General features: G+C 44.4%; 1 protein-coding gene across 3 annotated transcripts in view; it reads right to left on the bottom strand.

Moving 5' to 3' along the window:
- Positions 1 to 25,619, bottom strand: part of ST3GAL1 (ST3 beta-galactoside alpha-2,3-sialyltransferase 1) — a 74,301-nt gene that overhangs the window by 19,360 nt on the left and 29,322 nt on the right. For 2 of the 3 annotated variants that reach the window (XM_040082151.2, XM_040082161.2), the window contains one exon: positions 4,073 to 4,885. In XM_040082151.2, the coding sequence (XP_039938085.1) occupies positions 4,073 to 4,384 (312 nt within the window). In that variant the 5' untranslated portion in view covers positions 4,385 to 4,885. Of the gene's footprint in view, positions 1 to 4,072; positions 4,886 to 5,089; positions 5,177 to 25,619 lie in introns of those variants that run through there. The other variant, XM_040082171.2, reaches the window with a different exon arrangement.

The raw sequence follows: 25,619 nt of genomic DNA, 5'->3' as shown, positions 1-25,619 counted from the left end.
CAGGCACTGGGAGCAGAGCCTGGGGCCTGGCCTGGATTTGGGATATGGTACCACCTTCTGCAGTGATCTGGTAGCTACATGCTACCTTCAAAGTGAAGCCCTCTAAATCGCTTTCACAGACAGCATCCCAGTTTCAAAGGAAACTTCTGGCGATCAAAGTATTTGGACACATTTTCCTCAGAGAGCATTCAAAATGCATGACTCAGGTGCCAAGCAGCTCTGCTGCTGCCTTAGAAATCAATGCAGCTGCCCCAGCTTCCCCAGCACATGTGCTGGATGGGGATGCCCTTTTGTTCACCGGCTGAAAGCAAATTTTTAAGCCATATATTACATTTTTCCTACAAACATGATGAGTTTAAACTAATATTTTCTTTTAGATATGCTAGTAACACTGCCCCAAGATCTGAGCTTTTTTCCAGAGAAAAGGCAAAACCCTCAAATATCGTAAGACTTGAAATAAAAGTTTTTATAACATAATAGTTTATAAACAATGTGCTGCAGAGAATATTGCCAGGAAATTCTGAGCCTAAATTTACTTATCACAACTTCAATCCGTCAACTTCAACATTTGGGTTTAGAACAGCAGGTTCTGATCTCCTATTTTTTATACTTTCTGGCCACCAAGAACAATTCATCCATCTCTTAGAACAAAACAAGAAAACTATAAATAAATGCTGTGCTTTGTTACAGGATGTAACATTCTTGCCATGTTTCTTTATATACGGGTTACTAAATTTGCTGTGAGAACATCCACAGCATTTGTGTCATGGTAAAACAATGGAAAACTTGCAGGTGAACTGGCTCAGGGAGGTGGGAAAGAAAATGTAAACAGAAAGGAATGTATCATGTAACACCAGGTGCCACCTTGTAAAAACACTCTCACAGTCTCTGAGCATAAGATGAGGGAAGGCAGAGGAGAAAGAGAGAGGGAGGAGGCAAGAGACAGGAAGGATGAGACGGAGAAAAGGGAGGAAGGAAGGATTTTCTAACAAAATGTTCACAGCCTGAAGTGGTATTAATGCCAGATCCTCCCTGAGAGTAGAGGATTCCAACTCATCTTTAAGTCACAAAAAGTACAGAGCAGCTGCAGGGGTGTACGCGGGAGGAGAATTTGGGCCATTATTTGCTACCTGACTAAAATAATGAAGGGACAGTTTATCAGCTGTGTGTATTTTAGCAAATGAGAAGCAGGGAGCAGTCCTGACAACATCCCCCTTGTTCCCATGAACAAAGAAACAGCCAGGTACATTTTCAAGGGCTTTCTCTGGCGCAGCCCTGGCTCATGCAGCAAGAGGAGCCACTGCAGGGATGGTGGAACCCACTTCCCTCCCTGCTCCTTCCCACCTGCACAGGTGGTAGCACTAAATCCAGTATATACAAACAGTTTTATTCAGAGCAAGCAGGAATATTTCCGTCTAAAGGTCATATCCTACCTGACTGAAAGTGTTCCAACTATATTTTCTCCAAATAAACCGTGGGAGCTCCAAATAAACCGTGGGAGCTCCAAATATTCTCCAAATAAAACCTGGCAGCCCTGGAAGCAAGGAAAACCACCCCATTCTTTGGTCCCAAATGTGCCTTTGTCTCCAATACTGGTCATTAATCTCTGAAATCAGTCCTCACTGATTAGTACTGGGTACTAATGCTGCAGGACTATTTGGATGAATAGCACTTACATCTACAGCAACAGGGTTAAGGGGGAGGGAGGGCAGACTGGGTTTGGTAGGCATACCAGGGCTCTGCCTGCTTTTAGGGCAGCACATCACATGGGTCTCCCCATGACAGGGATGTCACAGCTGTGTGATACAGAGCTCCAGTGCATCTCAGAGCCTCAGTTACAGCTCAACAAAACTGCCACACTGTCTGAAATCGGCTCCTGAGAGTGAACACACAGACATTCCCCCACCCTGGAACAGAAGTTCAAGTGATCTCAGGTTTCCTCATACCTCCTTTTTATGAACAAATATAGCAAAAAAGTCACAAATTACTGAGTTGGCAAAGCACACAAGAGAGAAACATGGCCATGAGCAATGTTTTCTTAAGGACTGGCTGAAATCTCAGAGTTGCTTTGAAGATGATCCTAAAAATGAACAGCAAAAAGGGAGTTGCCCTCAGGATGCACCTGGGAATTATTTACTGGAGGAATGACACCGTCTTGGAAAAGCTTACCCAAAGCAACACGTACATAAGGAATCAGTCGCAATGAGGAGGTGAGGCCACATCATGCCTGGGGTATACCCAAAACCATCTTTCAGAGGAGTCAGGGCACTTTCTCCATCTACTACACATTAGGGCAAAGACTTTCATAAGTAAAAACTTCCAATACACAATGCAGTTATGCAGGACATCAAAATATTTCACACATCCTGGTTTAAGATTGAAAAAGTCTAGGAACCTTAGAAGATTTATTTTTACCATCTGAAAAAAAAGTCACTTTGATTTTGTATTGAAGCGGTGTATTTCCTTTGAACTTGAACTGAATTAAAAAAAACAAGAATGAAAACACTAAAACATGGTTAGACAGCCCTGAAAATTAATGAACAGCTTTCATTTGGGATGGGGAGACTTTTGGCTGTTCTGAAAACCTGTTTTTTTCATTTTGCTGAAAAAGAAACAAACCTTCTCTGAAATAATCTGCTTCAGGTTGAGATGAATTTTTGACATACTGGTGAGGCCACACCTCGAGTGCTGTGTCCAGTTCTGAGCCCCTCACTTCAAGAAGGACATTGAGGTGCTGGAGCAAGTCCAGAGGAGGCAACAGAGCTGGTGAAGGGTCTGGAGCACAGTCCCTATGAGGTGACTGAGGCTGAGGGAGCTGGGGGTGTTCAGCCCAGAGGAAAGGAGGTTCAGGAGTGACCTTGTCACTCTCTACAAGCACCTGAAAGGAGGTTGTGGCCAGGTGGAGGTTGGTCTCTTCTCCCAGGGAACTGGCAACAGGATGAGATCATAAAACAATGATATAATTTACACAACAATTAAAAATGGCAGAGTTCAGCAGGCATTTATTTTTTAACACTAAATGCAACAGTCAGTGGAGTGAGAAGTGATAAGCCCAAGAGATCCCATAGCCTCTTTCCCACAGCTGTTGATGTCCCCTCCAAAACCCAAATGTCTCCTCTGCAGTAGTGGATGCTTGTTGGAGAGGCCCCCTCGGTGCCAGAGAAGGCCTGAAAGCCCAGAATTCAACAACAAGGGCTGTGCTTGCTGCAAGACACCAAGCTGCAGGCTGTTGTGTGTTCAGAGAAAGGCACAGAGGACTATTTTGTTGGAAGAGGGTGAAAACAAGTGCAATAAAACTGTGATTTCACTGGGGTTGTTGCAGCAGAACCTGCACTTCAGCACCTCAGCAGTGCAGCCATGAGTAAATCAAACAAATGATGTCTTGTTTCAAGTGAACATAAAAGGGGCTTTTGTTAGGCAAAACAACAGGATGCATCTTTTTCCCTTCTGTGCTTTGTGAACAAGGCATCTGCTCGCTTTCATGGAGTTTAGATCAGGCTTCAAGGGGTAACTGGACCACCCTGCTCAAGGATACACCTGGGGCTGTTCCTTCCCAGTGACCCACAGCCACCCATGAGCTTCCCAGATCTATTTTACACCATCAGCCACAGCAAAGAATGTTCTCATATGCATGGAATTAATAATTTCTCATTCAATCCTGCTAATTATTTATATATCTTATGGTAGGGAGAGCCCCAGGGGAATTACACACTTCACAATTAGTTTGATTATCCGCCTTGATGAATGGCAAAAAGCCCATCTGAAGCAGAAACAGAGGGGTTACGAAGCCTGGTCTTTGGAAGAGAAGAGAGAATATGACAGTATTGACACTAGTAAATTCTGCATCTACCATCTACCTCTGTCAGGGACTTCTCTAGCTTGGAGCAAGTGAATGTGCCATCCAAGCCCCGCCCCCCGAGCTAAACAGCAGCACAAACACCCACTTCTTCCACCTCAGCCTTGTCAGCTGAGACAGCAAATGCTTTGAGCAGAAAACATCTCCTTCTATGTGCTTGGCATCCCTGGAAGCCTGACACTCAAAGTCCAGGCTTTATCCACACCCCCCACTTACCAGCCACCACCTGTAGCTGTCCTCTGGGATCAAGGCATTCTGTGAGGTCAGGAAAGGTTGCATAGTTGAGTTAAATCTCTGATCAAACCAGAGGGAATGTCCCAGCTCCGAAATGCACGTGCGACAACTGCAAGGTCTCCTGGGGTGCTTGAAGAACTTTTGGACGTGCTCTGAAAACTGCACGACGAGATGCCTGGGGTCCCAGGTGGTCGTGGTCACCTGGTGCGTGTAGTTCAGCAGAAACGACGTCGCCGTGATGAGCAAAAAGATGAAGGTGACCATTTTCACATTCCTCCTCCTTACCACAACCATCTTTGCCCCTCGGGTTCTGTCCCACCGCTGGCCGAGAACAACGCAGGGTCCAAGGAAGGTGAAAGGGAAAGGCTGCAGCAGGTTCCTGCCAGTCACCACCCCGGGCTTAGGCTGAAAAGATTGACTCCACTACTTCCAGCCATAAGGGAGAAGCTTCATCTTCCCCAAATGGGCTTAAAAAAAGACAAGCTGGGTACTTCCTTTTATCTTCTCATAGTGCTTCAAAGTTCTTTCCACCTCACTGTGCCCTGTTGCTAACCTCTTCTGATGAGGGCTTACAGAAGATAGACCCTTGTCTTTCTGTGCACAGAAATGAAAACTCAGGTTTTGTGAGTGAGAGCAAGCCATTCATTAAAACAAGAGAATCGTAGAAAGAATTGTATTCTTTGTATTCTTTTTCTTGGAATTTTGTTCTTGAAGGATCAGATCATCTGGGGTTGTACATTCCATCAGAGAGACACGCTCTGATGTCCATTTAAGCCATGGAGAGAAGTTTGCAACCTAGACACACACAGACAAAAAAAAAAAAAAAAAAAAAAAAGAGAGAGAGAGAGAGTTTTTTGTTTTGTTTTTGTTTTTTTTTTATTCCTCCCAACCTAATTTCTCTGCTTTTCCCTCCCCATCCCAGGACTTCTGATCAGGTCAGAGCCCTCCGAACAGCAGCCCTGGCTTCAAGCTCTGCTCCTCTGCCTGGTATCCGCTCACTGAGAAGTATGAGGGTGAAATTTTGGAAAGGGCAGAGCATAGGCCTGTGGACACTGAGTCTCTTTGTATTGAATCAGCCTTCTGCTCTGGCCTTATTTGAATTACAGTTTGTAGCTATTTGAATGACAATGACTCACCTCCCTCCTTCAGACTGACCTTGACAGGCACAAGATAGGCAGCAGCAAAGTATCCCTAACTCAGAGCAGCTGAACAGCCAGCACCCGGCAAAGGAGGGAGGAGCAGGGTAGGGAGGAAGATGAATCAGTGTTTTTCTCTTTCTTTCCCCAGCCAGCTTAATTTCTTAAGGACTGGGGTTGGATTTGTGATTAGAGAAAGCCAAGCAAAACCAGCTCATATGTCCTGGGACAAACAGGGGAAATCAAAGTATAAATGGCCTTTGTTTCACATGGAAAATTGCTCTTTTTTCTGTAAAGGAAAGGCAGATGATAGCAGCTTGACTCCAACCTAGGCAGAGAGGCACGGAGCTGCTTTGATGGTACAGAGGGACCCAGAGCTGCTCTCCCTTCCGCTCCTGGTGTTCCCTGCCCGGCAGCAGTGATTTAAACAAGTTTTTAGAAGTCATAAAATGAATCTCTTCATCCCACAGTGTTTTGTGGGAATGCCATTCTGGGACAGGCATTGTTTTGTGGGAAGAAAAACACATTGTTTATAAAACTTCAGATGTTTACAAAAAGTTTCAAAGTGCCATTGCTTAAATAACACTCTTTGTTTTGTTGTTTTTTTTTTTTTTTTTTAAGGTAGGAAAAAAATCAGAGAAGCAACCATGCCAGATTATATGCAATTTATGAACAATTGAAAGCCCAGTGAGAGAAGTCTCATTCACTGCTCAGCTGCAGGCTTCAGACCAGCAAAGAGCCAGCAAAGCTACAATTACCATGAAACCTCACAATTTTAACCCATTCTCTGCACAGCATTGATGCAGGACCCCCCTCACTGCATCACCCAAGGGTGCTGTTTATGCAGACAGGAGGGAAGTGCAGCTGCAGCATCCCCAGCTTTCCTGCTGGCTCCTCTCCTGGGAATCTGCAAGGAGCTGCCCCAGGCCAAATCGCTTTTCCAAGGGGTTTGACACAGCAACTTGGAAACAGCTTGGATTTTAGAGGTGGTGTGTAAATATTTACAGAGTCCCACACAGCTAATTCCGAAAACAGGAGCCTCAGACCTCGGTTTTAAGCCTTTGCCCCAGGTTTCTCCTCCTCAGCATGTGATGGGCAGCATGTGCCCTTCAATTAGCTGCTGTTTGCCAAATGCCTGGAGATTTATTTTAAGTCTGGCCCCTCCACATGCATTTATAGGAGCTCGAGGGCTGACATGTGAGTCAGGCTGGATAACAAAGGGCTTTATTAACCCCATCTGCTTGAGGTCCTTGCACCAGTAAATCACGGAACCATCCTGCATTCACTTTAATGTTGCAGAGGGAAGTTTTTACACTAACCAGAAATCTTCTGAAGTATCCCCGGGTAAAATTCAGGAATCCCAGCCTCAGAGATGTGATGAGGATGCTGCCACTGTGCCTTGGAGAGTCAGAAAAGGAGCTCAGGAGAACAGCCCCAGTGCACAGCCCCATCCACACCAGGTGTTCTCTGTGCTGCAGCGCGGCCCCAAACACTTTTGCTTTCCTAGCCTGGATATAGCTGTGAGTTTAAACAAAAACACAGCCTCTAATAACCCCAAAACCACGCCGAATCCCAGAAGCAAACTGATTTTCCATTTATGGAGTGGATAATTCAAGAGCTGTAATGCTGGCGGGTCAGCCCCCCACTGCTGTCAGCACTGGGCCAAGGCAGTGTTTGTAAACACAGCTCCTGCTCTTCTGTTATATTTGTAAGAGGAAAGGAGCAGGATTATCCAGCTTTTCTTGGAAAAGGCTATAAAATGGAGTACTGTTGATAAAACAGTTCTGGCCTCCAAAACAAGCATCCATTTCACCATAATGATTTTTTCATTTATTTATTGTAACTCAGCCAAGATTAAATTTATATTTATAATTTGGGGAGGAAAAAAACCCAAACCCAAACCATTGTCTACACAGTGGCCTACAATGTCTTCAAATTCCTAATCATTGTGTCTTTCTTAGCATGTGATGGGAAGAGTTCCTAAGGCCCTTTTCCTTTGTAGATGTGAACATTGGATACTCGATTTTAATTCTTACTACTTACACAGAAAGTCTCCAGGGACTATATACTTGATTTGGGGCCTAAGGAAAAGGACAACTGAAATGAACGTAAAACCCTTTTTTGAGTTCAGTGTGGCTAGGATTTTTTTTTTTTTTTTTTTTTTTGGCTTTCTTAAAACACCTGGAAGATCCAACCCAAAAGCAGACATCACTACTTTTATTCTTCACAGCATCTTGTACCACGTCAGACTATCCCTGTGTCTGTCTCCCTCCCTCTGCTCACACAAGATGCATCAACCTTTGCAAAAGTGTTTCCATAGGATTCAGCAAGGTGCTGGGAAATGGAAGGTCGGGGACTGGTGTGGGAAACCATGCAGGGATGCCAGCCCCAGCTGTTGGGAATGTTTCACTCCTGGATACTACTTACGATAGTTAAATTAAGCCGTTACAAGTAAGGAGCATGAGACCAGCCGCAGTCCTTATCACCATCCCTGGCACAACCTCGGCATCAGCACATCTGTGAACAGGCTATTTTGGCCTCAGACACAGAAACAATTTCTGGGGACTTAAGGCAGGGAGATTTAGTGCCCAGCCCTCTCCCAGCTACAGTCCCCTGAGAGATAAGCAAAGGTTAATACTGCATGCCTGCAGCTGTGCCCGTGTGCAGAGATCCCGGCTCAGCCCATGCAAGCCGCAGGTTAAGCTACCTTAAGTGATTGGGTGCTTAAGGTCTTATTTCTGGTCTGGATTTTGCCTGCTACCTTCCCACTCTCCCCTCTTTCAAAGGCAGCTTTGTGCACCTTGGGACAGTTTATTTATGCTGATAATACCCAGTGATGTGCAGTGCAGGGAAAATGCAAAGGGTCATGTCCCAGGAAGACCAGAGAGATGGGTTCAGAAGAAGAGACAAATTCTTCCAAACTGTCCTGAGTGTAGAGGTGGGACCAGGGTGAACAAATGGTCATAAATAAGAGTCAAGCTTAATTTACTGTCTACATTTTATGTTGTAAAAGATACCAGGATCAGTCAATTGTGATTGTCATCGTCTTCTCACGTTTTAGAAAGAAAGAACAAAAAGTGCTTTTTTCCCCCCCTTTTTTTCTTTTATTTTTTTTCCTTTTTTCTCCTCCAAGGTAGATTTTATTTGTATTGTAAACTTACATCTGAAAAGTGTCCCTGTCCCCTGCCAGTTTGGTAGTTAACAAAGATAAAAACCCATCGGTTCAGTGGACTAACATAAAGCAATTCATAACACCTTAAGGAAACTTTTTTTTTTTTTTTTTTTTAAATCCACTTACAAAAGCAATCCATTCTCACTGCGCTTGTCAGGTTCTCTGACAAAAGCTCATCTGCACAGCCACAAAGGAGCACAGAAAGAAAAGGAGAACCTAAATAATGCCCTGCTGGAGCTGCTCCCAAAACCATCCCAGGAGCCCGGGGGCACAAGGGCAGGTGGGAACCTGACACAAAAGAAGGGACACCCTTCCCTGCATCCCTCCCAGGGCTGGCCCTGCACAGCCTCAGCCCCAGGCATGAAACTCACCCAGGTGAGTCAACTCTGCCTTTGGGACTCAGATATGTTGCTGCCTTGGGCATGGGACACTTACACGGGGTGCAGGGGAAGGGCATTTGGTTATTACACAAGATCTGTGTGATCAGCCACACAATATTAACCAAACAATGGTTATTTTATTATTATTATTATTATTATTATTATTATTATTATTATTATTATTTCTTTTAATGGATGAGCCTAAGACAAAATGCGTGAAGAAAATAATAAGGAAAAACATTGAGAAAAAAATCACCATACTACTACTACTCATCCCCCCACACAGTAAATGTCCCGGTACATTGATGTTTGGCCCTTTTTTGATGCCTGCTTTCCTAGCAAAGAAGTGTTTCCTACTGACAGGAATGACAAGATTTGTCTTTATAAACAGGCCCTGGGTTTGCTGGTAGATAAAACTAGCACTGAGAGATAAGAGAAACAATAGGAAGGATTCTACTGATTGATGAAGGAAAATATACTTGCCTTTACAAACAAACCATAGCTTTGTTTGTAAATGAAACTGAATATTGGAAAATGAAAGCAATAATGGGGAAAACCCATAAACCCCATAAGAATTAAAAATTATGGGGGTTATACATTAAAAGGGGAATCTGAGGTCTTAGGCATTTTGGGAAGTCTGTACCTCTCAAGTAGCTCAGCCAATGGGGAAAGAGAGAGGGAAATCAGGATAAAAAGGAGGCTGTGTCCTCTGAAAATCTGAGAGACCCCAGGGGAAATGCCCCATGGCCTCTCCCTTTATTCAAATAAAGTAAAAGGACTTCTCTGTCTCCTTTTTGGACATAAACCTCTGGTGTTCATGGATTAATTTCCCTAACAGTACCAGCACCACGTTGAGGAGATCTTTGTTAACTTGTGTTGGATGCTGATGGTTCAGGATCCAGTTTTTCTGGTCTGTAACTCACATTAAAACCCTGGTGTGAAACGCACTCTCTAGTTTGAAGTTGCCAGCATGTTCCAGACACAGCACGTCAGGCAGAAGAGCACGAAGGCATCAGGGAACAGCAGCATCCTGGCACAGAGGCATTGCCATTGTTCCATGCAGGGCTTGAACAGCTCAAAGGTCCCCAAATCCTTTAGACTCAAAACACGTATCCACCTGCCCTGTTGGAATCTGGGAAAGGATAGTGTGAGCTGCTGCAGCTCACACTGGTGGTGGCCTTGGACATCTCACAGTATTTTACCGCTGGAAACTCTACACTTGAAGGAGTAAGTTCAAACTTTGCTACAATTTTGACTTCAAGAGAATGTACTGTGCTAGAAAGACCTCAGCAGCAGAACTGCAAGTGCCCATTTTCAGAAGCACAGCTCAGATTCCTGCCCTGTAAAACCTACAGAGATTAAGCAGTTTCTCAGCTAAGCCACTGACAGCTATATTGTTATAAGCTTGGCAGCACAGACAGTGTGTCCCTAAGCATTCTTTCTGTCATTTGAGGACTTTTTTCCTGTCCACACTTCTTGTGAGTAACTATTCGAGCAACCCTTGGTCTCGAAACCCTGGCCTGGGAGGTTAAATCTTGCCTTACTATACCCACAAAGGCCCAGAGCAGCCATGAAAGATCTCATTCTAGAGCAACAAAAAGCATGTCCCTGGAAAAACACACATAAATTCACACCCCAGGTCTGTGTTAGGCCTGGAGAGAAACAATGGAGGGAACTATTTCACTCCAAACCACAGGCTTGTCTGCCCTACCCTGGCTCATCACCGCCCACCTTCCCCTGACCGGAGCTGGCTGACATTTAGAAAGAAACACTTCACCGGTCTGAACCTCACCAGAGACCTCTGAGCTTTTGCTACGTGAGACAGAATGTGAATTACAGGACAGCCTGGCAGACAGTCAGAGCTGAGCACAGGGAGTGAGTATGAATCTTAACCAGAGGATGTTGGGAACCCCAGTCAGACCTCTGGTCCACGTCCTTCAGCTCAAGCAGATCAGTCTCACCAAGCACTGAAGGCCTCATGGAGACACGACAGGGTGCTGCCTGTGCCCCAGCACAGCCTCTGACATTTCAGCCTGTTCGATGCTCTGGCAGGCAAAGGTGAGCCCTGCCCTTACAGAGTACCAAAAGCCACCACATGACAGTTTTGGAAAAGCACAAGCTGCCACATCCTTTCCCTTCTTCCATCCATCCATCCATCCATCCATCCATCCATCCATCCATCCATCCATCCATCCATCCATCCATCCATTCATCCCTTAATTACATTATGGATTTCATACAATTCCTCATCTTTGGAAGTGTTCAAGGCCAGTCTGACTGGAGTCCTGAGCAGCCTGGTCTAGTGGAAGGTGTCCCTGCCCACAGCAGAAGGGGGGTTGGAACTAGATGATCTCCAAATCCCCCCTCCTCGCAACACAAACCATTCTATGATTAATCAAGATCAGATTGTGTTTTGTCTCTCAGAGCTCACTGGCTCCGTTTTCCTGTCCATCATTGCATCCTCACAGAGATGACATGTGTGCTGCTGTCCTGTGTGGTCACAGACAGACCCAAGTCTCACCTGCCATTTAATCAGGGAGAAAATGATCTGTAACTCTTCTGCCCCATCACTGACCATGATGAGAGGCATAAATCTGTTTGATTGCCACCGTAAAGTGGCATTGCAGCATTGAAACCAGGCAAGGTAGTTGGTACATTGCTCTCAGATTTATTAAAGTCTTCACTCTGAACAACTCAAACGAATCATATCAACACTGCCTGGAAAACAAAAGCATCCAGGAACATTTAAGCCATGAGAAAAAGTAGCTTCAGAAAAATTAGAATGCAGCAGCTCCTCTGTGCTTCTTTAAAGTGAAGCCAGCTATTGGGCAGTGTTTCATCCATCACAACGAATAGAGGTAAAACTGGAGATGGTTTATGGAGCGTAACCTGTGAAGCATTTTAGGTGCCAGTGATCTGAAAAAAAAATCATTACCCACTTGTGCCTCATCAGTGAGCAGTGGCACCAGGCTGGGGCTGGCCAGGTCAGCAGGGAATCTCCCTGGTACTCTGACACAGCCCGCCCTGCCTACATGCGTGATCAGGGTAAACAAGCACCTTTTTGTGCAAGATGTGTATGGGAACAAGAGGAACTTGGGTGGGGAATTCTCATTCTGTTGCCTCAAAATAAGTATTTATCTTGACAGACTTAATCAAGCCTGTTGCTGAGTGGTCTGGAAAAGAAAACTCCCTCAGAGTGTTTGAAGAAAGGGCTGGAGGATCTGGCTTGGAAAAGGTCACAAGTCTGCCCTTATCCTTGGGTGTGGAGAACTGCCATCCCTGCCACCTCCCACCATGCTGAAGACATTTCTTCCTCCACCACATCCTCCTCCCTTGCATTCCAAGAGTTCACTCCTGCAAAGGCTGGAGAAATCACAGCGTTAATACCCAGGATTAATTGTGCTGTCCTCCACGGGCTACACGCTGTACTCATGACTTCAGGCCAAGTGGGAAATTTTGCTTTGAATGGGACTGCAAATGTTGTGAAAGATTATCTGGCTCCAAAATTTCCTTCATGAGGTTCAAAACCAGCAACCTGAGGTATCAATACAGGCAAGAGGATGAAAAGATTGAGAGCAGATCTGAGGAGAAGGACCTCAGAGCTGGGTTTGTTCAGCCAGGAAAAGAGAAGCCTCTGGGAAACCTCAGAGCAGTTTCCCAAAACTTAAAGGGGGCCTAAGAAAGGTTGGGAGACACTCTTTAGTAGAGCCTGTAGTGACAAGAAAAGGCAAAATGATTTTAAACTAAAAGATGGTAGATTTATACTAGATACAAAGTAGAATTTTTCACAGTGCGAGTGGTAGAACACTGCAACAGGTTTCCCAGAAGGGTGATAGACGCCTATCCCTGAAAATGTTGAAGACCAGGTTGGATGGGACTCTGAGCAAAATGATCCAGTTGAAGATGTCCCTGCCCATGGCAGAGGGGCCCTGTTGGACTAGATGACCTGTAAGGGTCCTTTCTGACCCAAACTCCAATTCTATGATGTCGCTGTAGGACACAAAAGAAAGATGAAAGACTCCAAATATTTTAGAAAGCAAAGAGGATAGAAAAGCTTTATTGTCTAATTCTTACCACCTTTTATAATGTGCTCCAATACAGACAACATAATTGGTGAATAGGAGCAACACCTCTCTAATTCCATTGGTGAAAAATAGAGAAACAGCAAAACACCACCTGGAGAAAGATTGTTTTGAGAAAGGATGGTTGTTTTGCCAAGATTGTTTTGAGAAGAAGCTTTCTTGAGAACTTTTCCCTTGGGAAACAGTTAGCATTGTTAGCAGGCTAAAATCTCTTCAGACTTAGAAATGCCACACTATGATTCTGTGGTTCGTGTCCCCTACCACCACCCCTTCACACAGCACCTGACTTCTTGAGAGAGGAGTGAAACTGGGTGTGGGGTGAAGGGAGAGGGTGGGGAGAGCCCAGCTCCCTCCACTTGTGGCACCAGCTCTGCAAGGATGACATTCACCTGGGTATCACTTATCATTCAGAAACACATGAATGTCTGGGACCGTGGAGATAAACTCACGATCAATTTATTTCCACTGGGAACTACAATGTGAGTAAGTCACTGTTCATATAATGGCCTTTTGTTACTGCAGCCAGGCTTGGTGTCATGCCAGGATCAGTGAAGAAAAGCACACTGGTAAGGAACCACAACTTGTCAGTGGGAGCTTGGTCTTAAGTTTTCCAGGTCATTATGGTGCCAAGGGAGCATTCAGCCTCATCTTTGTACCAGGAAACAACCATGAGATAAACTGGGAGAGGCCAGGGAAAAGGCCTGAATTAGTTGATGAATTCAAACTCAGTGTGCAGCTCCACTGCTGACCTGTTTATGGTCCATTCCTCTGGCTCAATCCTCAGTTCAAATATTTTCAGGACAAAATAGGAGCACTGGAATGACAGAACTGTCCAGCCAAGTTGTGAACAGTAGCATTTACGGCCAAGAGGCCGGAGTCTGCCAGGTCAACCAGGGATGTGTTGAAAAACAACAGTGGAAAAATAAGCTGCTGATCAGAATGTCTTCCACAGTCCCTGTCTTTCTAGAAAGTGATTCTGGAGGAGCCCTACCTCTTTGCACACACTCCATTAATCAGAAAAGGGCACCTCTGCTTCCCTGGTGGTTCTTCATTTTCTTTTATATATTCCAAATCCCCTTTCCCACAGACACATAGGTGTTTTAAATAGCAAATATATTGTTACAAGTTCTTAAAAAATACAGTTTTCTTTCCTTATCCTGTAGTTTGCAATGCTGGACAGACACAGGCTTAACCTGCTGGATGAGAGCTTTTCTGTGGTGGGCCAATATTCACCAGGGGTTGGGATGGGATTTTTTGGGCTGCATTGCTAAGACTCCAAAGCTGGGACAATGAAAAGAATAACTCTGTGGTGAAAATTCTAAACTAAAATTCACTTGCTCACTAAAATTTATTCACTCTATCTCTGTGAATTGCTCAACTTCAAAGACTTCTTTAGGAACATCCAAGCAGACAACTGGACACATAAAAATTGCTGTTTGATTCCTGTTGACAAACTTTGATAGCAAAGTCCATGGTGGACAGACTGCCCTTGTATTTCCACATCCTTCCCATGCCATTACGTGATTTGTAGGTTGTGATCAAAGCTCTGCTACCCTCTGCTTGGAAAAGAAGAGTTTTCAAAGGGATTTCCAGGACACCTATGTGTGTTTGCACCTAGAAGAATTTTTTAAGTGGTTCATAATAGGACAAGTCTAGAATTGGAGCTGGTAAGGAGTTTCTCAAGCACAATTTATTTTTATTTCTGTCTTGTTTCATATCAGTTTGTCAAAATTAAATCTATTTTTCATCTTAATTTGCTTTATTATGAAATTTTCAAAAAGAACAATCTTTGACATTTTAAATGAAGAAATCTACTTTTCATTTTGCAAAAGCTTTTTCTAGAAAATGTGTAACTTTTGGTAATTAAGGGATACCAAAATATTTTGAAATTCAAAATAAAACAAAAACACCACCACCACCCTCCAAATACAAAGCACTCCTTTTACTCCTTGTAAGAGAAAGGGAAAAAAAAAATCACTTATTTTTGGTTTTAGCTTGATGTTAGGATGGCTATGGATTATTTCTAAAGTCTTGCTAATTCACCAAAGACAGTTAGAAAGCTACTTTAATGTAATTCAAGTACAAAGTGACTAATTAACGATAGCAATAGTACAAACAGATGCAAACTAAAACTACTGAAAAGTGAATCCTGTATCTGCATTTGTCTTAACCGTATATAATTACAGGTGAGGATATAGGATATATTATTTCAGGTAGAATACTCTGAACTAAAGGTGTGTAGTGGGTTGAGCCTGTCTGGATGCCAGGTGCCCATGCTGGACATGGAGGCAGCTTCTGGCAGCCATCTGTAGCCCCATCTCCAATCCCACTACCAAAACCTGGCCATGCAATCCCAATACAAAATGGAACCCAACCACAAGTGTTTTGCTACACCACCTGTGAATATCCAGCTCAAAAATGCTCTCCAACCTATTCCTTGGTTAAAGCTGTAGGGAAATGCATGTGGCTATAAATACAGCTGTTCGTGACTTCAAAGAATGTGTTGCGAGGAACATTAATTTCTGATATTAAGAAAGTGATTAATGCACTGCAGGGGATCTCATGGCATTACAATTCTGAATACCAAGGAAGATTAGATGACAACGATGATGATATTGATGATATTGTCAATAATCCCAAAATTCTAGGAAAATCCAGGAAAAATGTTTCTGTGCCCATGTGAGGACGTCTGACTGTCTTTGCTGGGATTCCTGCCCTGAAGCAATACCAAGCAGTTGCTGGCACTGTGGGGCTGTTAACTGGAGCTCAGCTGATGGGATCCTCGTTAAACCAACAGCGTTTCTCTCACAATCGATGGCTCCATCTGACACAGCACTGCATTAAACATTTATTCTTCAGGCAGACTGAGTTCACTTTGGGGAAGATTTAATGACACCACAGGGATTTTCTAATTCATTAACCTGGGATTTACATTTAGTCTTTATGGTGCTACAAAGGTGTCAAACTACCCACAATTAAATTCAGAGGTGTTTTAGCATCTGTGCATAGTCTGGACCTGGCACCCCCTGCAAACCTTGCAAGAACAAAATAATACTTCCAAGTTTTTCATCTACAGTGCACACTATGATAATTTTGGCAGCCACAGAAAGTTTATAAGAAGTCTATAAATGATACAATGTAATATATTTTAGCGATATAAATAATACATTTGATAATTAATATATTGTGTTACAAGCCAGAATTACAAAGCCATGAGACAACCACTTTAACTGAGTGATCATTTATGTCCCTAATACATGTACTTGACCTATTTGGATCCAACTGCACTGTGTGCTCCTGCTGCCAGCCCAGGCATCACCCAGCCTCCGTGTGAGGTTTCCATTCCAGCTTTTGCCCTGCATCTACGACACAGGTGACAGTCAAGAAAGGAATGAATGGTTCAGGCTGCCTTTCATCCAGAGGACTGCCAGATCTCAGGTTGTCTCTGATACCTGATGGGTACAAGCAGCTGCCCAGAACAGGGCTCATGAATACAGCCCTCCAGCACACCACTGATGGAAGTTTTGCTCTGAACCATGTGGGATCCTGGGTACAGAAAAAAAATAGGGTTTCAGTGAAGAAGAAATATTGTCTGCTTGTCTGGACTTTTTAAAGTGTTTTTAGAGAAGCAAAGATTAGCATACATCAAAGTGGCACACAAAAAGCTTCCCATAATCCTAAATACGAAAATATGTCAAGAGCTGCATGCAAAATGGATTTGCATACATCAGAGCTGCACATACAGCACTCAGCTGGGCATCCTGAACTATATTAAAAATGGTAATACTGAGGTTCTGGATGCAGATAATTGAATGCTAGAGAAACACACACAGATATGCGCACAACTATGGCATCTTTTCCACTTGTCTTACTAAGATGGCTAAAACATAAACAGGGAACCTGCTAAGGTAGCCCGCAATACTTGAATATTTAAGGGCTTCCTGGTTCAAGAGAAATTCAAAGTATCACTTAGCCACATAGAAATAATTAGCAGAAAATTCAATTAATTTAATACTTAAATTTTTAATTATAAAATGTTATCATTGATTTTGTAAAATGAGAAATTTTAAGACAAGAAAGTGGTGACCATTTCAGTATTGTTTTGGTCTTGCCCTCTGCAGTGCTGCCCGCATGTTACATAGAAATCAAGTTGTAGCAGGCCAGATGCTGTGGAAACCTCGGCCTGAATTTCCCCTTGTACCTATGACAGACAGTGGCAGAGGGGAGATCTCTGTCCTTTGGGCTCCTGATTATTGAATCAGGATGGGGAAGCCCCAGCTGCTGACTCTTCCCCAGTAATACTACCTAGCATCTACCCAGTTAGTGACACATTAGAAAACCAAGAACTTCTTGTGCATCAACAAAAAACAAACACCAGTCCTACATGGTCTGGTTTGGCGCTTGTCAGAAACCTCAGCTTCAGCCTCAGTGTCAACTGTCCTGAAGTGACCATAACTGTGAGAGCCCCTTGTCAGCACAAACCCACAGCAGGGCAAAATCTAAAGCTAAATTCTGTCCTTGGCTTCAAGATCACACCTTCCATTCAAACACTGAGACCACAGTCCCACACTCACTGCAATATCCTTTCCCCACCAAAATCATCCCTCCATTTTCACTGGGACAGGGAAGCTTTTCTTTGGGATTGCAAGGTTTTGTGCATATGACTATTGAAATGAATGTGGGATCCTGCTCTCCACTGAAAAATTTCATGGTAACTTTTAAAATGGAGTTTATGAAAATGTCACCACTTGCTCTAGAAATACAGCTCCTGGTACGTTTTAATGGGCACACTGTTAAAAACTAACAGTCCCCAGTGACCACAGGCAGCAGAGCCCTGGGGTTTTGGGTTTTCTCTTAAATGAGCCACTTATTTGGGTCCAAAAATTTGCTTTAAAAGTGGCAGCTACAAGATTTTTATTTCTGTTTTGCTTTTATTAAGGAAAGAAAAAAGAAACTTTTAATTAAAATCTCTCTAAGATTTGCGAGGAAATATATACCAAGAAACTCTGGGAAATGCACTATTCTGCTTGGCTTGGTTTTGAATGGGATAATATGAGTTTTTAAACTTTTTACACCATGCCTCTCTTGTTCAAAAACAAAAAGTGAATGCTGGAAAATAATGATTGCATCCAAAGGGAAGTCATTACAAACAGAACTTAGACATTCTCACAGGAGAACTGACCTATGACTTCTTATGGAGGAGATGCATCAGCTAAAGGGCACCATTGTTTTTAATTTCCTCTAAAATGAGACGTGATTTCCCAGCCCCAGAAGTGTTGTCAGACTCAGCTACAGGGGGATGATCCAGTAGCTGGTAATTGCTGTTGTTGGAGAGTTGTCATCCTTAGGAACAGAAAACAGATACCAGGGGTTCCTGTCCTTCAGTGGATTGCTTGATCTTTGTTTGAAAGATGAAGTTTCCAAGTTTCCCCTTCCCAGCATCACTGCTGCCGTGATGTTTCCAAACTTGCAGCTGATGGAAATTGTTCTCATTTTGCAGCCTCCTGTATTTCTTGCTTCTGAATTTCATTTCCCCTGCTCTGGTTGATGTGCATGGCAGATTTGGTGCATCTCTCATTTCCTCAGTGAGGAAAGTGCGAGAGACGCACGGCAGTGAGGCTCACTGTGACAGCACATGGCATGGGGAGGCAAAGTGATCTCTCCTGAGTTTAACAAACATCTGCAGTCGTTTCTGATCATGGAGCTACCAGCCAGAACGGTGGCCAAAGACAAGACTGCTCACCCCTCAGAGGCACTCAGAGAGGTGCAGGTCCTGGCCGGCACACAAAACTGGGATGGTTTGGCTCCAGTCCTGGACATTTGTTCATAGACTCGTGGGAGGCTCAGCTGGGTGAGGTGCTGAGATGTTTCCTCCCATGCAAAGGCAGTACCAACCAGTCACACATAACTAATAGATGACTTTTTAACTCCTTCCCCGCAAACAACCAGAACAGGAAGTTCTCTTGCCTCTCTTAAGTGATTTGTTATCAGTACCAGATCATAAGACAGCAGCAAAAAAATGTGCTTCCCCAAACTCTGAATAGTCTTAAAGGACTGAAAGAAGAAATTGAAAGAAGCCCAGCCTTCAGATGAAACACTGCGCTGTGATCCTTTCAGATCCTGAATAAAAACCAAACTCTTTGGTATCACCTCAGAGCATCCCCCTGCAGAGTCTATGAGCTGAAGCTGCACCCTGGCTTGCACAGCAGTGCAGGAGACAAGAATCATAGAATCACTCAGGCTGGAAAATACCTCTGAGATCACAGAGCTCAACAGTTAACTCAGAACTGTCAAGTCATCATTAAACCATGTCTCCAGGTGCCACATCCATATGTTGTTTGAACATTTTCAGGGATGGAGATTTTCTTACTTTGGGCAGCCTGCTCCAGTGCTCAACAGTCTTTGTGGTGAAGAAACTTTTCTTAATATCCAATCCAAACACACCTCTAAACATGCCCTGGCACAATGTGAGGCTGTTCCTTCTCATTCTATCTCTTGTTACTTGGGTGAAGAGACTGACCCCCACCAGGTTACCACCTCCTTTCAGAGAGTTGTAGAGAAAGTCTTCCTTCAGCCTCCTTTTCTCCCGACTAAATGAACCCAGAAAAAAAATGCCCCCCCTGATTTAGATACAGCCTGGGAAATAAGCTCAGCCTTATTTACAAGACACGACTCTCTGCTGGGAAAGATAGGCAAAATCCTGGGATGCCATTGTCCAGGCTGTCATGGGGGTAGAGTGGGCAGACTGCACACAGACACCTGTACAGAGCCCACAGAGACAGCAGGGGCCACACTGCACTTCAAGGACGCTGATGTTGGTCTCATGCACCTACCAAAATGGCTAAAGTGTGTTTCCAAACTTTCCTTCCTTTCCTTCATCCTCACCTTTTTACTCCAAGGTGATGGAAGAAACGGGGGAAGGTACACGGAAAGAGGATTTGCCTGGATTAGCAGGGAGCTGGAAGGGTCTGGGAGCAGGTTTACTGACCTGCTGAGAGGGCTTACTGGAATTAAACCTTATATGGGTCATGCTGCTGCATGCAAGGAGGGCAGGAGGCACACAGGGATGTCCAAACTTCTGCTGGTCTGAACCAAACCAACCTCCCACTGAGATAAAAAAACCCCTTCTATAGCAAAGGATGAAAAATGAGAGAGACATTGCCCCTCTTCCTCCCAACAGCCTTTATTAGAATCATGGAATGGTTTGGGTTTGAAAGGACCTTTAAAGGTCAACCAGTCCAACTCCTCTGCAGTGAGCAGGGACATTTTCAACCAGATCAGCTTCCTCAGAGCCCCATCCAACCTGGCCTTGAATGTTTCCAAAGGTGGGACATCCACAGCCTCTCTCAACAGCCTGTGCCAGTGTTTCACCACTCTCCCCTTAAAAATTTCTTCCTTATAACTAGTCTGAATCTAAACACTTTTAGTTTAAAACTATTACCTCTTATCCCATTCTTACAGGCCTTTGGATGCTTTTGGTGCCTTCTCCAACTCAAAAAAGTAGGGCTGGGTCTGCAATAGCATCCATGGGGTGAAACATGATTTATTACTCAACTTGTTCAACACAAGCAGAAAAAAAATGGGATTTGCTTTCAGAAACAACTCTACAAAACCCATGGAGGTGAACTGCACATTTGGTGGCCAGGCTCTCCAGCACTGTCATAGCAGACAGAGCAAATGAAGAAGTTTTTGCAACCCCACCAGTGCTACTGGTCAAGAATAAAACTCTTTTATGTTCAGATGCCTGTCAGCAACACCCTCCTTCTGCAGGTGAGGTTCCTGTGGGTGACACCTGCCCCAAGCCCAGACAATACATCTCTGTGAGAAAACATCCTCTCCTGTCTCCAGACTATCTGCAGTCCTGGTGTGAAAAGTCTTTGGTTTGGCAGGTGTTGCACATTACTTCAAGTTTGGCCAGACATCTTTGAATGAGTGTAGAAATACCAAGCTAATTAAAAAATTAAAATAGAACTCTCTTCCTGATGAGCAAGCAAAGAAAGAAATCCTAATAGCGCTAGACAAAAACAACAACAACCACCACCACCAAAAAAAAAAACCCAACCAAACAAAAAAACCCAACAAACAAACAAACAAACAAACAAACAAACCCACCAGACTTTAAGTGACAAAATTCAGGTGGAATTTGTGGCTGCGCCATGACAAACAAATAACAGCCAAAGCACTCATTGCTTCCATTTGTGGTACTCCACATGTGATGTTTGGGGTATGAGTTTCCAGAGATCATGAGAATCCACCCCTCACTGTTTTCCACAACTTTAACCACTCAGTGCCCCCTAGGAAGGCAGAGCAGAATCCTTCAGGATTGGTTTGCTGCTCCTCAGATTGAATCACACAGTTCATCTCCATTTTCAGCAACATCCAGCTTTGCCCTGACAGCATCTGTTGCCACATTCATGCATGGAAATCACACCCCTGCCAGCTGACACAGGGCTTCCTTGCTGGTTTTGAAGCTCTTTGGGAAGATGTCACAGAGATGCACTGATCGCCTCTGGTTTATTTCCTGACCCACTGAGGTTCACTTGCTGTGGGAGGAGAAGCTCTTGGAGCAGAAGGTGTCACAAAACAAGCAGGTTATTCAACCCCCATGACAACTGTGACAAGCCCTTTTTTTTGGCAATCCCTCCAAATACCACCATACACAAGACATGCTGTTGCCAGCTCTGCTTTGCAGCTGTGGAAGGGGTGAGTGAGCCTGCAGGCATCTGTCTTATTCTCACCATTACAGAGCTTGAGGTAGAAAGGTAACAACCACCCCTGGCTCCCAACTCTGCTCCTATCTCCACTTCTTCCCTTTCCACAGATGCTCAACATTTTGATGGTAAATCATCAGGAATGAGAAGCTGGTGCAGTTACTTTGCCCTCTTTTCCAGGGCTGTGTTTCAGCCTCTGAACAGTTGTTAGGCAGCCATCCCTGCCAGGGGTAAAAATTAGTTTAAGATGGAGTTGGCTGCTGTTCCCATCACTCTTTGCCAAGTCTGATGCCTTTCTCAGCAGCTTTCAGGCACAGCTGGACTGAAGGAGAAGCACAAATGTGCAAGGGCTACTGGTAAGAGCCTTTTACAAATGCATGGGTAGATATCTTAGCACTAAGCAGGTATCGGGAGACTCAAACCATGAAAAGATGTTTCAAGGCTTCTTTGGTCCAATTCACATCTTTGTGCATGTGACTGTGGCAAGCGGAGCCGAGTCCCACATACAAGCATTGTATGGGAAGTGCTGCACCCCATGGGCACTGCTGGCAGTGCAAACTGCAGGCACAGCAGTCCCTCCTCAATCACAGCAGTGGAGTTTGGGGATCCCCCCGAGACCCTGGGTGCCCCCATCCCCAGCTGCACTGGGACGCTGAGCCCCCTTGCCACTTCCAAAGGCTCTCATTTTGCAGCGGTGACAATGGCTCCTGCTGTAGATCTTTCCCATTCCCACATGCCTTCACTGACACCAGCAGAGCTACTATTTTGAATTACTGTCCCCTGCCCCCACACAATAATCTCCATATATACAAACTGCAGAGTTAAGAGGTTGAATGATGCTTTTTATAACTTTACTACCAACTCAGTTTTTAAGAGCCTTTTCTTCCACTGTTGTGGACAAGATTAGCCTCTGCAGTTTGATTGTGCTGCTATGGCAGTAATAAGAAAAAAGTAATTTCTTCTTCTTAAAAAAGAAAAAAAATCAATAATTGGCATTCCTATGTAAGGTCTCTGACATTAATTATAAATAAATGTTAGACCTACTAAAATAAGAAAAGTGAATTTATGGCAGCAGGCTGCATGCTGCTGCTGAAGCCTGTGTGGCTGCTGTGATACAGATGCAAAATATAAAGTCTCAAGGACTGCAGTTTGTATTTTATTGCCTCGGAAAATAAATGTGTAAATAGCAATAAAATGCACAATTATTTAGCACAAAGCCAAAAGACTCCGCAGCATTTACAGGCTGATGGATGGCTTGCCTGCCTGCTCTAATTTTCCATAAAACAAGGAAGACAAGGATGGAGGAAAATAAACAATGGCTCCTGTCACTGTGATTAGCTGCAAGGCGCCAGGTGAGAGCAGCTGGTCTCTGGAGAGGGTAACACTGAGCTGCTTCAGCTGCGTTTTGCTGCAGGAATTGAGCCCAGATTGCAGCGCTGCTGGGCAAGGGCAGCTGAGCAGGGAGGCAGGGTGGCTGTTCCCAGGGTATGGATGTGCCCCAGCCCTGATGCCTCGGGCAGGAGAATGGAGCAGCCTGATGGGGGGTGAGGGCTTAGTGCCTGCAGGGGGAGGAGGGGGTTTTAGGCAGCCCTGCCACAGACTGGTTTCTGGACAGGAAAAAAGACATCTAGTCCTGATAATCTTAGGGGTCTTTTGCAACCTTAATGCCTCTATGATTCCATGAAAATCTTGCTGGTGCAGAAGTCAGTGGTCAGCTGTCAGGGATGTCACCCATGACATGATGCGGGGAGAGCCTTTAAAAAAACTGGGGGGAAAAAAGTGAAAGTCCTTCAATGTCATCTGCTAAAAAATAAGGAGTGGGAGGCAGCATTTGAAACTCTTTATGGGATAAAGAAAGCTACCAGCTGGTTCCCTGGCTGTGATTCTGTGACCCATGGCGATGCCTGCAAAGGAGCCACAGGGCTCCATGCTGGGCCCTGGCAGCAGGAGCTGGTTTGCCTGGCACCAGCCACCACAGCTATCTGCTGCCTTCACCTGCAGCTACAAGACACCATGCTATTGTCAGCCACCCGATTCAAGAGCATTTCTGAGCGTGACATGGGCACATGTTATCAACTCATTTCTTATTTGTTTTCTTCTAGCTATATATGTCCGTCTAGGCATACAAGCCCAGATTTCACATACTGCTTTTCTCTGGGTCAGAGAAGCCACATGCAGCTATTCACATTTGCACAACCCATTTTAGGCCACTGAGGTTGCAAAGACATCAATCTGAGTGCTTAGTGTGATATTAACAGCAGATTGCTCATGCAGAGAGGTAATTTAAGTATCCTTGTGATGGTGGAGCAGGTGAATGAGGGTGTTTAAGCTCTCAGGTCACTCCCCAGGATAAGAGCCAGGATGTGCAGTTCCAGCCCATCTCTGAGAAGCCTCAGTCTCACACTTTGAATGCACACTTGTAATTTTGGAGTTAAATTCTTCCCCTGAGTGATCACAGTGCAGACTCACTCCCACCACTGGAAATGGTGTGACAGCCTCACTGTGTTGGGTTGACCCTGGCTGGATGTGAGATGCCCACCAAAGCCACTCTGTCACTCCTCTCCTAAGTGGGACAGGGGAGAAAAATACAATGAAAAACTTGTGAGCTGAGATAAGGACAGGAAGGGATCGCTCACCAGTTACCATCATAGGCAAAACTCAGGAGTCAGAACAGGACAATGAGAAAAAAAACCAAACCTTAAAACATCTTCCCCCCGTTCCTCCCTTATTCTGAGGCTCAGCTTCTCTCCTGATTTCTCTTTCCCCAGCATTGCAGGAGATGTGGGCTGTGGTCAGTTCACAACACGTCGTCTCTGCTGCTCCTTCCTCCTCAGGGAGCCAAACCTCCACAGACTTCTCCAATGCGAGTCCTTCCCATGGGCTGCAGTTCTGCATGAGCTGCCCCAGCGTGGGACCTCCCACAGGGTGCAATCCCCCAGGACCCAGTGACCTCAGTGCGTGCAGAGCTGCTGCTCTCACACACTGCCTCCTCTCTCCTGGCTGCTGCTGAGAAGCAACGTTTCCCCCTCCTTGCACACGCTATCCCAGAGGCACTACCAGTGCTGCAGATGGACTTGGTCCACCTTGGAGCCAGCTGGCATTGGCTCAGCTGGACATGGGGGGAAGCTTCCAGAAGCTTCTCACAGAAGCCACCCCTGTAGTCCCCCACTGCCAAAACCTTGCCATGTAAATCCAACAGTCTTGCATTTTCATTTACTGGGCTCCCAATTTAGACACTGAAATTCAGTGACTAAGGAGAGACAGTGAGAATAATGCAGAGTGCAGGGGAAGGAGATACATCAGCTGACAACAGAGATTTTTTTTCACTGCTGGACTTATCAGTGTATTTTGAGCCTGCTCCAACTTCACACAAAGACAGCTGAGTCTTTCAAATTATTTCCACCAGCTGTTTTATCCAGAATCCCTTTTTAAAAACAATTAAGGATGAATTTTACCAAAGCTTCTATTTATAACAGTGTACATTACATGAAGGACAGCTCCTATATTCAACAGAATCAGGACAACCCCCCCAAAATAACAGAATAGAGACAAATGCTGTCTATCCACATCAAGTCCATTCACTTCAAAGAGAACTCCAGAAGCAGGTCCTGCAAGAAGGGGATTACTCCTGCCAGAGGGAGTGTCCTGTGAAGGACTCTTGATGCAACTTGTCAGATCTAGATCAGATCACAAAGCCAACAGAAAAGTTTCAAGTAACGTGTTCAACACTTGGAACGTCTTTCATCAATTACCAAGCTGCAATGTGGAAACAAAAGAATGCTAAGGACCAAGTTCTGCCTTTCCTCAAACATTTCTCTTTGTAAAAATAAAAAAAAAATAATCAGCAATCATCAGTATGACTGTCTACTTGGATTTGAAAGCAGCTAATGAACAGTACATTCATTTTTCACTTATTAATATAACTAAGCTTGTTGCATAATATCTGCTTATTTTTGGAAAGCAGCTCCTTCTACCTGTCCCAACAGCACATTACTGAGTTGGCGAGAAACAAAAGCTTTTGACTGAATAAAATATTTTTTTTAGTTCA

The sequence above is a fragment of the Hirundo rustica genome, chromosome 1 (genome assembly GCF_015227805.2).
Source record: "Hirundo rustica isolate bHirRus1 chromosome 1, bHirRus1.pri.v3, whole genome shotgun sequence".
In the NCBI taxonomy this organism is placed as follows: domain Eukaryota; kingdom Metazoa; phylum Chordata; class Aves; order Passeriformes; family Hirundinidae; genus Hirundo; species Hirundo rustica.
This window is presented reverse-complemented; position numbering and strand designations above follow the sequence as displayed.